This window comes from Carcharhinus amblyrhynchos, chromosome 3, assembly GCF_965287045.1.
Source record: "Carcharhinus amblyrhynchos chromosome 3, sCarAmb.v2.hapA, whole genome shotgun sequence".
Taxonomy (NCBI): domain Eukaryota; kingdom Metazoa; phylum Chordata; class Chondrichthyes; order Carcharhiniformes; family Carcharhinidae; genus Carcharhinus; species Carcharhinus amblyrhynchos.
In genome coordinates this window covers 140,945,483-140,960,969 of record NC_137326.1, presented here as the reverse complement: position 1 = coordinate 140,960,969, position 15,487 = coordinate 140,945,483, and the positions used below count along the sequence as shown (strand labels likewise).

Below are 15,487 nucleotides of genomic sequence, written 5' to 3'. Positions count from 1 at the left end.
TTGCTGACGACACCAAAGTCAGAGGAGTTGTAGACAGTGAGGATGGATGTTACAGTTTGCACAGGGACATAGATAAGCTGCAGAGCTGGACTGAGAGGTGGCAAATGGAGTTTAATGCGGAAAAGTGTGAGGTGATTCACTTTGGTAAGAGTAACAGGAGTACAGAATATAAGGCTAATGGAAGGACTCTTAGTAGTGTTGATGAGCAGAGAGATCTCGGGGTACATGTGCATAGCTCCCTGAAAGTTGGCACCCAGGTTGATAAGGTTGTTAAGAAGGCGTACGGTGTGTTAGCTTTTATTGGTAGAGGGGTTGAATTTCGGAATGAGGTCATGTTACAACTGTACAAAACTCTGGTGTGGCCACACTTGGAGTATTGCGTACAGTTCTGGTCACCGCATTGTAAGAAAGATGTGGAGGCATTGGAAAGGGTGCAGAGGAGGTTTACCAGGATGTTGCCTGGTATGGTGGGAAGGTCTTATGAGGAAAGGCTGAGGGACTTGACGTTATTTTCATTGGACAGAAGGCGGTTACGAGGTGACCTGATTGAGGCATACAAGATGATCAAAGGATTGGATAGGATGGACAGTGAGAGCCTTTTACCTCGGATGGTGATGGCAAACTCGAGGGGACATAGCTTTAAATTAAGGGGTGGTAATTATCGGACGGATGTCAGAGGTAGGTTCTTTACTCAGAGGGTAGTAAGGGCGTGGAATGCCCTGCCTGCAGCAGTTGTGGACTCGCCAACTTTAAGGGCATTCAAATGGTGAGTGGATAGGCATATGGATAACATTGGAATAGTTTAGGTTAGAGGGTCATCAGATTGGTTCCACTGGTTGGCGCCAACATGGAGGGCCGAAGGGCCTGTACTGCGTTGTAATGTTCTAAATCCCCAGGGCGTGAAAATCAACTTCCCAGAGTACTTAAGAAAATGGCTCTAGAAATAGTGGATGCATTGGTGATCACCTTCCAGGATTCTATAGACTCTGGAACAGTCCCTGCAGATTGGAGGGGAGCGAAGGTCACTCCAATATTCAAAAAGGGAGGTAGAGCGAAAACAGGGAAATATAGACCAGTAAGCTTAACATCGGTGGTGGGAAATTCTCAAATCCATTATCAAGGACTTTATAGCAGAGCATTTCGAAAGCAGTGGCAGGATCAGATAGAGGCAGCACGGATTTACGAAGGGGAAATCATGCTTGACAAATCTATTGGTATTTTTTTGAAGATGTAACCAGTAGAGTTGACAAGGGGGAGCCAGTCGGTGTGGCATATTTGGACTTTCAAAAAGTGTTTAAAAAGTCCCGCACAAGAGACTACGGGCAGTTTAGAACAGAGTTGAGGAGGAACTTCTTCACTCAAAGGGTGGTGAATCTCTGGAATTCTCTGCCCGTTGAAGTGGTGGAGGCTACCTCGCTAAATATTTTTAAGACGCGGGTTGATGGGTTTTTGATAAGAGAGGGGATTAAGGGTTATGGGGAGAGGGCGGGAAAGTGGAACTGAGCCACGACAGATCAGCCATGATCTTATTGAATGGCGGGGCAGGCTCAAAGGGCTAGTTGGCCTACTCCTGCTCCTATTTCTTATGAGCAGGATTAAAGCACATGGGATTGGAGGGAGTATATTGAGCTGTGATAGAAAACTAGCTGGCAGAGAGGAAACAAACAGTAGGAATTAATGAGTGCTTTTCTAATTGGCAGGCAATAACTGGTGAGATGCCACAGGAATCAGTGCTGAGACCCCAGCTATTCACAATATAGATTAATGATTTGGATGAGGGAACAAAATGCAACATCTCAAAGTTTGCAGATGATACCAAGTTGGGTGGGAGAGTGAACTGTGACACGGATGCAGAGATCCTTCAGAATGATCTGGACAGGTTGGGCGAGTAGGCAAATCAATGGCAGATGCAGTATAATTTGGATAAATGTGAGATTATTCACTTTGGAAGCAAAAACAAGAAAGCAGATTACTATTTGAATCGCTGTAAATTGGGAGAGGGGAGTGTGCAGAGGGATCTGGGTGTCCTTGTGCACCAGTCGCTGAAGGTAAGTGTGCAGGTGCAGCAGGCAGTAAAGAAGGCAAATGGCATGTTGGCCTTCATTGTGAGAGGTTTCGAATACAAGAGCAGGGATGTGTTGTAACTATACAGGGCCTTGGTGAGGCCACACCTAGAGTATTGTTGCTGTTTTGGTCTCCTTTTCTGAGGAAGGATGTTCTTGCTGTTGGGAGAGTGCAGTGAAGGTTTACCAGGCTGATTCTGGGAATGGTGGGACTGATGTCGGAGGAGAGATTGACCAGGTTAGGATTGTTTTACTGGAGTTCAGATGAATGAGGCGGGGAGGGGATCTCAGAGACTTATAAAATCCTCACAGGTCTACACAGGGCAGATACAGAGGGGATGCTCCCAATGGTGGGGGAGTCAGAACCAGGGTTTACAGTCTGGGGATGCAGGGTAGACCATTTAGGATGGAGGTGGAGACATTTCTTCACCCAAAGAACATAAGAAATAGGAGCAGGAGTAGGGCCATCTAGCCCTTCGAGCCTGCCCCGCCATTCAATAAGATCATGGCTGATCTGAAGTGGATCAGTTCCACTTTCCCGCTTTCTCCCCATAACCCTTAATTCCCTTGTCTATCAGAAACCTATCTACCCGTGACTTAACTATATTTAGTGAGGTAGCCTCCACCTCTTCAACGGGCAGAGAATTCTAGAGATTCACCACCCTCAGAAGAAGTTTCTCCTCAACTCTGTTCTAAACTGCTCCCCCCGCCCTTATTTTGAGGCTGTGCCCTCTAGTTCTGCTATCCTTTCTAAGTGGAAAGAATCTCTCTACCTCTACCCTATCTAGCCCCTTCATTATCTTGTAAGTCTCTATAAGATCCCCCCTCATCATTCTAAACTCCAACGAGTACAGACCCAGTCTATTCAATCTCTCTTCATAGTCCAACCCCCTCATCTCCAGTAGCAGCCTAGTGAACCTCCTCTGCACTCCCTCCAAGGCCAAAATATCCTTCCGCAAGTGCGGCGACCAAAACTGCACACAGTACTCCAGCTGCGGCCTCACCAGTGCCCTGTACAGTTGCAGCAAGAACTCCCTACTTTTATATTCTATCCCCCTCGCTATAAAGGCCAACATCCCATTCGCCTTCTTGACCACCTGCTGCACCTGCACACTGGGTTTTTGCGATTCGTGCACAAGGACCCCCAGGTCCCTCTGCACCGTAGCATGCTGCAGCTTTTCACCATTTGAATAATATTCCATCCTACTATTATTTCTTCCAAAATGGATAACCTCACATTTGCCAACGTTATACTCCATCTGCCAGGTCCTCGCCCACTCACTCAGCCTATCCAGATCTCTCTGCAGACTTTCCACGCAATTTGCTTTTCTGTTCATCTTCATGTCATCAGCAAATTTCTTACCCTACACTCAGCCCCCTCCTCCAGATCATCTATATAAATGGTAAACAGTTGAGGCCCCAGCACCAATCCCTGCGGCACTCCACTAGTCACCAACTGCCAACCAGAATAGCACCCATTGATACCAACTCTCTGCTTCCTATTAGACAGCCAACCTCTATCCACGCTAACACCTTACCCCCAACTCCGTGCACCCTAACCTTTTGCAGCAACCTTTTGTGAGGCACCTTATCGAATGCCTTTTGGAAATCTGAAAACACCACATCCACCAGTTCCCCTCTGTCTACCGCACTAGTCGCATCCTCATAGAAATCCAATAAATTCTGAAAGTTCTGGGCAGATTGGGAGCCTCTCTTGTAAGGTCTCTTGGTGGCAGTAGGGAAGAAGCTTTTCTCAAGTTGGTTGGTACATGATCACAGACTTTTGTATCTTTTTCCCGATGGAAGAGATTATGTCCAAGGTCCTTAATTATGCTGGCTGCTTTTCCAAGCGGGAAGTATAAACAGAGTCAATGGATGAGAGGCTGGTTTGCGTGATGGATTGGGTTACATTCACAACCTTTTGTAGTTTCATGTGGTCTTGGACAGAACATAAACAACAAGACAGAGCTAAGCAATCCCACAACCAATGGATCCAATCTAAACTCTGCAGTCCCGTCACATCCAGCTGTGAACGGTGATGGACAATTAAACACCTCACTGGAGGAGGAGGCTCCACAAATATCCCCATCCTCAATGATGGAGGAGCCCAGCACATCAGTGTGAAAGATAAGGCTGAAACATTCGCAGCAATCTTCAGCTGGAAGTGCCGAGTGGATGATCCATCTCAGCCTCCTCCAGTGGTCCCCAGCATCCCAGATATCAGTCTCCAGCCAATTCCATTCACTCCCTGTGATATTAAGAAACAGTTGAAGGCACTGGATGCTGCAAAGGGAATGGGTCCTGAGAACATTCCAGCAATAGTACTGAAGACTTGTGTTCCAGAACTTGCCGCTCCCCTAGTCCAGCTGTGCCAATGCAGTTACAACACTGGCATCTACCCGGCAATGTGGAAAATCGCCCAGGTATGACCTGTACACAAAAAGCAGGACAAATCCAACCCTGCCAATTACTGCCCAATCCGTCTACTCTCGATCATCAGTAAAGTGATGGAAGGGGTCATCGACAGCGCGATCCCCAGCACCTGCTCAGCAATAACCTGCTCAGTGATGCCCAGTTTGGGTTTCTCCAGGGTCACTCAGCCCCTGACCTCATTACAGCCTTGGTTCAAACATGGGGAAAAGAGGTGAATTCCAGAGGTGAGGTGAGAGGGACAGCCCTTAACATCAAAGCCGCATTTGACCGAGTGTGACATCAAGAAGCCCTGACAAAACTGGAATCAGTGGATATCAGGGCAAACTCTCCGCTGGTTGGAGTCAGACCTGGTACATAGAGTCATAGAGTTTTACAGAATGGAAACAGGCCCTTCGGCCCAACTTGTCCATGTCACCCTTTTTTTTAAAAAAATCAATTGCTGGCATTTGGCCCATATCCCTCTATAACCATCTTATCCACGTAACTGTCTAAATGCTTTTTAAAAGATAAAATTGTACCTGCCTCTACTACTACCTCTGGCAGGTTGTTCCAGGCACTCACCACCCTCTGTGTGAAAAAATTGCCCCCTGGACCCTTTTGTATCACTCCCCTCTCACCTTAAACCTGTGCCCTCTAGTTTTAGGCTCTCCTACCTTTGGGACATAGGAAGGTGGTTGCGCTTGTGGAGGGTCAGCCATCACAGTCTGCAGGAGTCCCTCAGGGGAGTGTCCTAGGCCCAATAATCTTCGGCTGCATCATCAATGGCCTTCCCTCTGTCATAAGGTCAGAAGTGGGGATGATCGCTGATGATTTCACAATGTTCAGCACCATTTGCGTCTCCTCGGATACTGAAGCAGTCCATGTTCAAAAGCAGCGAGATCTGGACAATATCCAGACTTGGGCTGACAAGTGGCAAATAACATTCATGTCACACAAATACCAGGCAATGACCATTACCAATAAGACTCACGCTAACCACCATCCTTAACATTCAATGGTGTAACCATCACCAAATCCCCCCACCGTCAGTATCCTTGGGGTTATCATTGACCTGAAACTCATTGGACTCGCCATATAAACATAGTGGCTACAAGAGCAGGTCAGAGGCTAGGAAGAGTGCGATGAGTAACTCACCTCCTGAACCCCCAGAGCCAATCCACCATCTACAATGCACAAGTCAGGGTGTGATGGAATACTCCCCATTGCCTGGATGGGGGCAGCTCCAACACCATCCAGGACAAAGCAGTCTCTTGACTGGCACCCCATCCACAAACATCCACTCCCTCCACCACCGAGGCTCAGTAGCAGCAGTGTGTACTTTCTACAAGATGCACACCAGCAATTCACCAAAGATCCTTAGAAAGCAGCTTCCAAACCCATGACCACCTCCATCTAGAAAGACAAGGACAGCAGACACATGGGAACATCACCATTTGCAAGTTCCCCTCCAAGCTACTCACTGTCTTGACTTGGAAACATATCACTGTTCCTTCACACAGTCACTGGGTCAAAATCCTGGAATTCCCTCCCTAATGGCATTGCAGATCAACCCACAACACATGGACTGCAGCAGTTCAAGAAGGTAGCTCACTACCAACTTCTCAATAGCAACTAGGGATGGGCAATAAATGCTGGCCAGCCAGTGACTCCCATATCCCACGAATGAATAATAAAATGCAAGAGCCATACCAAGCTGGGGTGCTTTCTACAGTGCATCTGTAAAAATTGGTCAGTCGTAGCAGACGTGCCAAATTTCCTTAGTCTCCTGAGAAAGTAGAGGCATAGGTAGGCTTTCTTCATTCAGTTTTAGATTGGAGTGTGTCTAACCACAGTCAGCCTCTGGGCTTAAAAGGGGCTGTGCATTTCCTGAGACCATTATTGTATAATTATATTTGAACTCCAGCTACTCTTTAAATCCATGTGCCTTTGTTAAGATAAGTGGGAGCAAAGCAATATTTAATCAAAAACTCTTCAATAATTGGTTTTTGTTGTTAAAAGCTGATTGGCTGCCCTGCATCCCTTTTATTTCACGTTTTCTAAAAAACGTGTCTTTGAGCCAGGGTTCATTGTGGAATCTTTTCACCCATCGTAACATCAACAGATATTCTAACAGCGTGATTAGTAAATGTACCAATTTAATATTATGACTAATAACTTGTGGATCCAAAGTGGAGTAATGGGAGTTGGAATTTCCTCACTCCCAGATAAAGGACGAACTGCAGGGAATCTGAAACTAAACGGTGGCTGTAGCCTGAGGTTAAGCATTGATTACACCGTTCCTTGATGCATTTAAGCTACAAATATTGGAATTAACTGTTCTAATTTTTAACTACAGGCAGTCCAGAAGTTTAAAAGAAAGACGGCAAGTAATGTCATTTAATATTTTAAAGCATATTTAAAAATCAGCAAGTCATGTTGCAGCTTTATAGAACCTTAGTGAGGCCGCAACTTGGAATATAGTGTTCAATTCTGGTCATCACACTACCAGAGGGATGTGGAGGCTTTGGAGAGTGTACAGAAAAGATTTACCAGGGTGTTGCCTGGTATGGAGGGCATTAGCTATGAGGAGAGGTTGGAGAAACTTGGTTTGTTCTCACTGGAGCGACGGAGGTTGAGGGGAGACCTGATAGAAATCTACAAGATTATGAGAGGCATGGACAGAGTGGATAGTCAGAAGCTTTTTCCCAGGATGGAAGAGTCAATTACTAGGGGGCGCAGGTTTAAGGTGAGAGGGGCAAGGTTTAAAGGAGATGTACGAGGCAAGTTTTTAGTGGGTACCTGGAACTCGTTGCTGGGGGAGGTAGCAGAACCGGATATGATAGTGAGTTTTAACAGGCATCTGGACAAATACACGAACGGGACGGGAATAGAGGGATACGGCCCCCGGAAGGGTAGGGGGTTTTAGTTCAGTCGGGGGCAGCATGGTCGGTGCAGGCTTAGACGGGCGAAGGGCCTGTTCCTGTGCTGGAATTTTCTTTGTTCACGTGTGTGCATGCATATGTGCACAATAAACAGATTTTTGTGTGGATGATATTTGTGTTTTCCATCCCAAAAATGTGATTTTGTGACAATATTTCTTTAAGTTCAGAAAATAACAAAAGGGTGTGTATTTAATTCTAGTAACTCTTTCCCAAAATTGAACCTGCAATAATGGCTGATTCCAAAAAAGAACAAAGAACAGTACAGCACAACAACAGGCCCTTCGGCCCTCCAAGCCTGTGCCAATTACGCTGTTCTATCAAGACCAACCACTTGTATCCCTCTATTCCCCATCTGTTCATGTGTCTATCCAGATAAGTCTTAAATGTCACTAACATGTCTGCCTCAACCAACTCACTTAGCAGTGCATTCCGAGATAGTTTCATGTGGGAATTTTAATCTGTGGGCAGCACAATGACACGGTGGGATAACACTGCTGCCTCAGGGACCCAGTTTCAATTCCCGGTCTGGGTCACTGTGTGTAGAGTTTGCACGTTCTCCCTATGTCTACGTGGGCTTCCTCCGGGTGCTGATTTCCTCCCACACTCCAAAAGATGTGTAGTTTAGATTGATTGGCCATGCTAAATTACCCCTTAGTGTCAAGGGGACTAGCTAAGGTAATTAATTAGGATTATGGAGATAGGGCCTGGGTGGGACTGTGGTCGGTGAAGACTTGATAGGCCGAATGGCCTCCTTCTGCACTGTAGGGATTTGATGATAAAATTCACGGGTAAGAATGGGTTTAGAACATAGAACAGCACAGGACATACAGTACAGTACAGAACATAGAACAGTACAGGCCCTTCGGCCCTCGATGCTGTACCGAGCTATGTCCGAACCCAAGATCAAGCTATCCCACTCCCTATCATTCTGGTGTGCTCCATGTGCCTATCCAATAACCGCTTGAAAGTTCCTAAAGTGTCCGACTCCACTATCACAGCAGGCAGTGCATTCCACACCCCAACCACTCTCTGAGTCAAGAATGTACCTCGGACATCCCTCCTGTATCTCCCACCATGAACCTTATAGTTATGCCCCCTAGTAACAGCTACATCCACCCGAGGAAATAGTCTCTGACTATTGATAGAGATTTTGTTGATAGGGATTATGATTAATCCTGTGTTAGTTTGGTCTTGGGTTCATGACCTTTTATAGAAACTCAATATTTCTGGGGAGGAGTCCTTGTTTTGAAAGAGTTTGGAAAAGGAATTTGATGAAAGTTTTTAAAGCCTTCCTTTGTTGAAGTAAAACAGGTTTGTCCGGTTTACTGAAATGCTTTTGTCAGTTTGATTTGAGAGAGGTTGGAATTTTGAGAAAATTGGAGAAGTAATTTAAAATATTCAGCTGAATGTTCTGAAATCAGAGAAGTTTGTTGGAAAAAATACATCAGAGCCTGAAACCAAAAGAAGTTGAAAGAGAGATTTGGATATTTTTCTGGGAGTTAAAAAACCAGCTCGGAACAGCCAGAGTTTTTGCCAAAGCCTTTGAAAGAAAAGCAGTGGTGATGAGACAGCGAGTCCCACCCTCCGCAGCGGCAGAGGTGACCAGTTAAAGGTGTGAAACTACGAAAGGTTTCCACCCTTTTACAAAATTCTGTACAACATTGCAGATAAGGTGAGCTGAACGGTCTCAACCAGAGACTCCAAACGAGGCAAACACATTCCAATTGTTTCCTGCGGCTGAAAAGGACATTTCAAAAATAAGATTTAACAAAAGTTTCAAAAACAAAACTGATGTGTAAAAAGAAACAATTCACTGAGGAAAACAAATCATAACCATAAATTAATAATGTAAAAATTGAGTATTAAATAACAACAACAGGCGAGCAACCTGTTACGGGAATTAGCAGCTATGGAGACGGACAACTAGGTGCGGAAAGACAATTGGAACGGAACAAAAGAGAAAGGCTTTGTAGGATATCACTCATCATGTTATTCAAGATGACTTTCTGTTTTAGCCCAGAAGGACCAGTCAGGCTGGGAAGCCGTGAGCTGGTTAATATTTACCATCATAATATGACAAAGTCAAGACCAGAAGATGAACTTCAAAGTTATTCACAAAATATATGTAAAGGTTTGGATATAATATCTATCTGCCCCTGGCCACATACAGCAATTGGGAAAGAAACAGAACAATCCAGAAGGTTCTAGAAAAGACAACAGGTTCATTCAGCGAAAGGTCAAGTCCAATCCCAAGTGAAGGTGGTGAGAAACCTTCAGATCCATCCATGGATCTGCATCATCTCACAGACCTACAGTTTATAATTACAGCACCAAATAATTAATAATAATTTTAATATAAATGAAATGATTATGAATTGAAGTTTGGATACCGCAAAGGGGAACACATCTTATACAATGTTTTTAACCATTTAGCTGAATTTCGGTTTGATAATTAATGTTTTGATCAAATTGCAAAGTAGACACATTTCAGATGTTTATGAGAATGTGAGCGTGAGATTAACTCACTCCCACTATTGCACAGACTGCACATTTAGCATAAAAAGTTTTATTCACTCCCCAAATGGCCAATTATTTACCTTTGCTACAGTTAGATATATAGGTACATACCATAGATTATAGATTTTTTTACCTTCGTTAGTTACATATTATAGTAAAAGAGATCTTGGTCATGAGTCTTTCAATAAACTCTGAATGGATGATGATACAAAGTTGGGATTAGAAGCAGGAATAAGGCCCCTCGGCCCCCTGCATCACCATTCAGTAAGATCATGGATCATCTGCTTGTAACTTCAACCCCACGTTCCTGCTGACCCTGAGAACCTTTCACCCCTTTGTTAATCAAGAATCTATCACTGCCTTAAAAACATTCAGACTTTGCTTCCACTTCTTCACAAGGCAAAGAGTTCCAGAGACTCACCAGCCTCTGAGAAACAAATTCATTTCAGAAACAGATAAGGTGAGTGACTCTTCATTTTCAAACAGCGACACCCGCTCCCCCTCACCCCTCCTCCTCCCAAACACACAAGAGGAAACATCCTTTCCGCAGACACCCTGTCAATACCCCTCAGGATTTTAAAGGTTTTGATCGAGTCATCTTTTACTCTTCTAAACTCCAGCGGATACAAGCCCAGCCTGTCCAACCCTTCCTCAGACAACCCGTCCCGAGGAAACATTTACTGAACTGCTTCTAACGCGTTTAGAACATAGAACATTACAGCGCAGTACAGGCCCTTCGACCCTCAAAGTTGCACTGACCAGTGGAACCAATCTAATGACCCTCTAACCTAAACTATTCCAATGTTATCCATATGCCTATCCACTGACCACTTGAACACCCTTAAAGTTGGCGAGTCCACAACTGCTGCAGGCAGGGCATTCCACACCCTTACTACCCTCTGAGTAAAGAACCTACCTCTGACATCCATCCTATAATTATCATCCCTCAATTTAAAGCTATGTCCCCTCGTGTTAGCCATCACCATCCGAGATAAAAGGTTCTCACTGCTCATTGTTCCTGAGGAGCAGCATCGAGAGGCAGTGATTTTTGGGCGTGTGAGGAGGCCGCAAGAAAGGTACATTTTCTGTTTATATCTTTTAACTTTTTATTTCTAGTTTTTAAGTCGCGAGCTTCGGTGGTTTTTTTTAAAATTAGTTAGAAACCGGAAGTCGTCACTAGGACGCTTACCGGTAGTTGTAGTTTTTTTTTCCTCAGGTCCCTGACCCTATAAATTAGTCATGATGTGGGTATGCCGGCGTTGGACTGGCGTAAACACAGTGAAAAGTCTGACAACACCAGGTTTTAGTCCAACCGATTTATTTGATAATATACTCACAAGCTTTCGGGGTTAGCCCCTTCGTCAGGTGATGAAGGGGCTAACCCCGAAAGCTTGTGAGTCTATTATCAAATAAATCGGTTGGACTAAAACCTGGTGTTGTCAGACTTTTCCCTATAAATTAGCGCAGAGAGGATACCCAATCCTCTACACTGGTAGAGAATCCCACCCTCCCACCTCCTCTAACCTAATTATAAGTGTGGGGGAAGTTTTTTTTTAATATTTTTATTTTTCTGCTGGTAATTGTTTCAGGGATGGCAGTTCAGGCAGTAAGCTGCATCTCATGTGGGATGTATGTGGTGAGGGACTCTAGTAGTGTTTCAGGTGATTTTACTTGTAGGAAGTGTGTTCGATTGCAGCTTCTGGAGGAGCGTGTAAAGGAGCTGGAGGTGGAATTAGAGGAACTCCGCATAATTCGGGAGGCGGAGATCGAGAGGAGTTATAGGGAGATAGTCACTCCTAGAAATGAGTCTTGGGTCACTGCCAGGAAGAGGGGTAAGAGACAATTGGGGGGACAATCCCATGGGGCTGTTCCCCTCCAAAATAGGTTTTCGGTCCTGGAGGCTACAGTTGAGGAGGAATCAACTGGGGATAGCCAAAGGGAGCAGGTCTCTGGGGGTGAGCCTAGTGTGAAAGCTCAGGTGGTTAGGGGTTGCAAAAGATTGGGACTTGTGATTGGGGACTCCACAGTTAAGGGGACGGATAGGAGAGTCGGAGGTAATGGTAGGGACTCAGGGCTGGTGTGTTGCCTACCAGGGTCTGGGGTCCGGGATGTATCGGAGAGGGTATTCAGGACTCTTAGGGGAGAGGGAGATCAACCCCAAGTTATAGTTCATGTGGGGACGCATGACATAGGGAGGTTAAGGGAAGGGGATATTAAGCAGAGGTTTATGGAGTTGGGGTGGAAACTAAAGGCCAAGTCAGAAAGAGTGGTTATCTCCAGACTCTTGCCTGTGCCACGGGATAGTTTAGAGAAGAACAGAGAGAGGGAAAGTTTGAACTCGTGGCTGAGGGGATGGTGCAGGGAGGGGTTCAGGTTCTTGAGCAATTGGGGCTCATTCTGGGGAAGGTGGGACCTCTATAAGAGGGATGGGCTACACCTGAATCAGAGGGGAACCAATATCCTGGGGGGTAAATTTGCAAAGGCTATGCAGGGAGGTTTAAACTGGTTCAGAAGGGGTGGTGGGATCCTGAGTAGAGGGGGTGAAAGTGAGGGGGGCATAGATGGGGACTGCAATGCACGGCATCATGGGGGTGGGGCGGAGCAGGGTTTGAAATGCGTATACTTTAATGCGAGCAGTATTCGCAATAAAGTGGGTGAACTTGCAGCGTGGATCAGTACCTGGGACTTTGATGTTGTGGCCATTTCAGAGACATGGATAGAGCAGGGGCAGGAATGGTTGTTGCAGGTTCCGGGGTTGAAATGTTTTAGTCGGAGTAGAGAAGGAGGTAGAAGGGGGGGAGGGGTAGCATTATTGGTCAAGGACTGTATCACAGTGTCAGAGAGGAAGTTTGATGAGGACTTGTCTGTTGAGGTAGTATGGGCGGAGATTAGAAATAGGAGAGGAGAGGTCACCCTGTTGGGAGTCTTTTATAGACCTCCTAAAAGTTCTAGAGAGGTTGAGGAAAGGATTGCGGAGACGATCCTGGATAGGAGTGAAAGTAATAGGGTAATTGTCATGGGAGACTTTAACTTTACTAATATTGATTGGAATTGCTATAGCTCTAGCTCATTAGAGGGGTCAGTTTTTGTGCAAAGCGTGCAGGAAGGTTTTTTGACTCAGTATGTAGATAGGCCAACTAGAGGTGAGGCTATATTGGATTTGGTGCTGGGAAATGAGCCAGACCAGGTGCTAGACTTGGAAGTTGGTGTGCATTTTGGTGATAGTGACCACAATTAGGTATATAAGATACTGAAGGGAATAGATAGAGTTAATAGTGAGAGACTGCTCCCTAGACTGGGTACGAACACAAGAGGTCATCAATTAAGGGTGAGGGGGGGGAGGTATAATTTGGAGGTAAGAGGAAGGTTCTTTACACAGAGAGTTGTGGGGGTCTGGAATGCGCTACCGAGTAGGGTGGTGGAGGCAGGCACGTTGGACTCGTTTAAGATGCAGTTAGATAGGCATATGAGTGAAACGGGAATGGAGGGATATGGTAGGGGCTATTAAATAGGGTAAACCTTGGGAGACACCGGAAGGGCAGGCTGTATAACTAATATGTTTTGTCTTTATTCCACAGGTGGAGGTCCACCTCGTGTCAAGCAAGGGGCATGCACACGGCGGGTTGTGCGTGGGCTGCTCTTGGAAGTCCAGGAGTGGCCTAGTACTTCATGTCGGTGTGTGTGCTTGATCCTGGACCGATAGACGGGCTCCACAACAGCTCAGTGACTAGCACTGCTAGCTGTGCAGATACATGGATTTGGGCCTGTGTCTGTGGGAGTTTGCGCATTCTCCCTGTGGTTGCGTGGGTTTCCTCCGGGCGCTCCGGTTTCCTCCCACACCCCAAAGATGTGCTCTTAGGCTAATTGGTTTCCACCAAATTGACACTATTTCTTCCCTGAATCTGACTGAGTAGGGTCCCATTCGTAGACATGCAGGGTAGGATAGGTGTGGGGCGATGCGGCGGCGCGGGCTCGTTGGGCCGAAGGGCCTGTTTCCCGTGCTGGGTTGTTCTTTGTTCTTTGTTCTTTGTTCAATTCGGTTACGTTCACCTTAGTGATGGAAAGGGATAGGCTTGAACCTCAGGTCAGTAGTTTTAGCTGGGGGAAGGGTAATTATGAGGCTATTAGGAGAGAATTAGGAAGCATAGGTTGGACTAGGAGACTACAGGGACTGGGAACGTCCGAGATGTGGAGTTTTTTCAAGGAGCAGCTACTGCGAGTCCTTGATAGGTATGTCCCTGTCAGGCAAGGAGGAATTGGTAGAGCTAGGGAACCGTGGTGCACTAAAAAAGTTGATTCGTTGGTTAAAAAGAAAAAGGAGGCTTACGTTCGGATGAGACTTGAGGGCTCAGGTAGTGCACTAGAAAGCTTTAGATTGGCTAGGAGGGAGTTGAAGAGTGAGTTAAGAAGGGCTAAAAGAGGACATGAGAAGACTTTGGCTGATAGGATTAAGGAGAATCCTAAGGCGTTCTATAGGTATGTCAAGAACAGAAGGTTGATTAGGGCCAGTTACAGACAGCAAAGGGAAGTTGTGTGTGGAACCGGAAGAGATTGGAGAGGCATTGAACCAATATTTCTCTTTGGTGTTCACGCAGGCGGACATGAATGTAGCTGAGGAGAACACTGGGTTGCAGGGGTGTAAACTAGACAGTATTGCAGTTGATAAGGGGGATGTGCTGGATATTCTTGAGGGTTTGAAAATAGATAAGTCCCCTGGTCCAGATGGGATTTACCCTAGGATTCTCTGGGAGGCAAGAGAGGTGATTGCAGAGCCTCTGGCTCTGATCTTCAGGTCGTCGTTGGTCTCTGGTATAGTACCGGAAGATTGGAGGATGGCGAATGTTGTCCCATTGTTTAAGAAGGGGAACAGAGACTTTGCCAGGAATTATAGACCGGTGAGTCTTACTTATGTTGTGGGCAAGGTTTTAGAAAAAAATATTAGGGATAGGATTTATAGTTATTTGGAGAGTAATGAATTGATTGGAGATAGTCAGCATGGTTTTGTAGCGGGTAGGTCGTGCCTTACTAACCTTATTGAGTTTTTTGAGAAAGCGACCAAAGACGTGGATGGGGGAAAGGCAGTTGACGTGGTATATATGGATTTTAGTAAGGCGTTTGATAAGGTTCACCATGGTCGGCTTCTGCAGAAAATGCAGATGTATGGGATTGAGGGTAATCTAGGAAATTGGGTCAGGAATTGGCTAGCAGATAGGAGACAGAGGGTGGTGGTTGATGGTAAGTATTCGTCATGGAGTTCAGTTACGAGTGGTGTGCCTCAGGAATCTGTTTTGGGGCCACTGCTGTTTGTAATTTTTATTAATGATCTGGATGAGGGTATAGTTGGGTGGATTAGTAAATTTGCTGATGACACCAAAGTCGGAGGTGCGGTAGATAGTGAGGAAGGGTGTCATAGTTTTCAGGGAGACTTGGACAAGTTGCAGAGCTGGGCCGAGAGGTGGTGGATGGAGTTTAATGCGGAGAAGTGTGAGGTAATTCACTTTGGCAGGAATAACAGATGTGTAGAGTATAGGGCTAACGGGAGGACTCTGAATA

General features: G+C 45.7%; 1 protein-coding gene across 4 annotated transcripts in view; it reads right to left on the bottom strand.

Annotated features, from left to right (window-relative positions):
• The window catches only part of lrrc31 (leucine rich repeat containing 31), a 113,148-nt gene that overhangs the window by 83,177 nt on the left and 14,484 nt on the right, over window positions 1-15,487 (bottom strand). For 3 of the 4 annotated variants that reach the window (XM_080186152.1, XM_080186155.1, XM_080186154.1), the window contains exon 1: window positions 5,150-5,398. The exons of the other annotated variant lie outside the window; for it this stretch is intronic. In XM_080186152.1, the coding sequence (XP_080042278.1) occupies window positions 5,150-5,160 (11 nt within the window). In that variant the 5' untranslated portion in view covers window positions 5,161-5,398. Of the gene's footprint in view, window positions 1-5,149; window positions 5,399-15,487 lie in introns of those variants that run through there. 4 annotated transcript variants of the gene reach the window in all.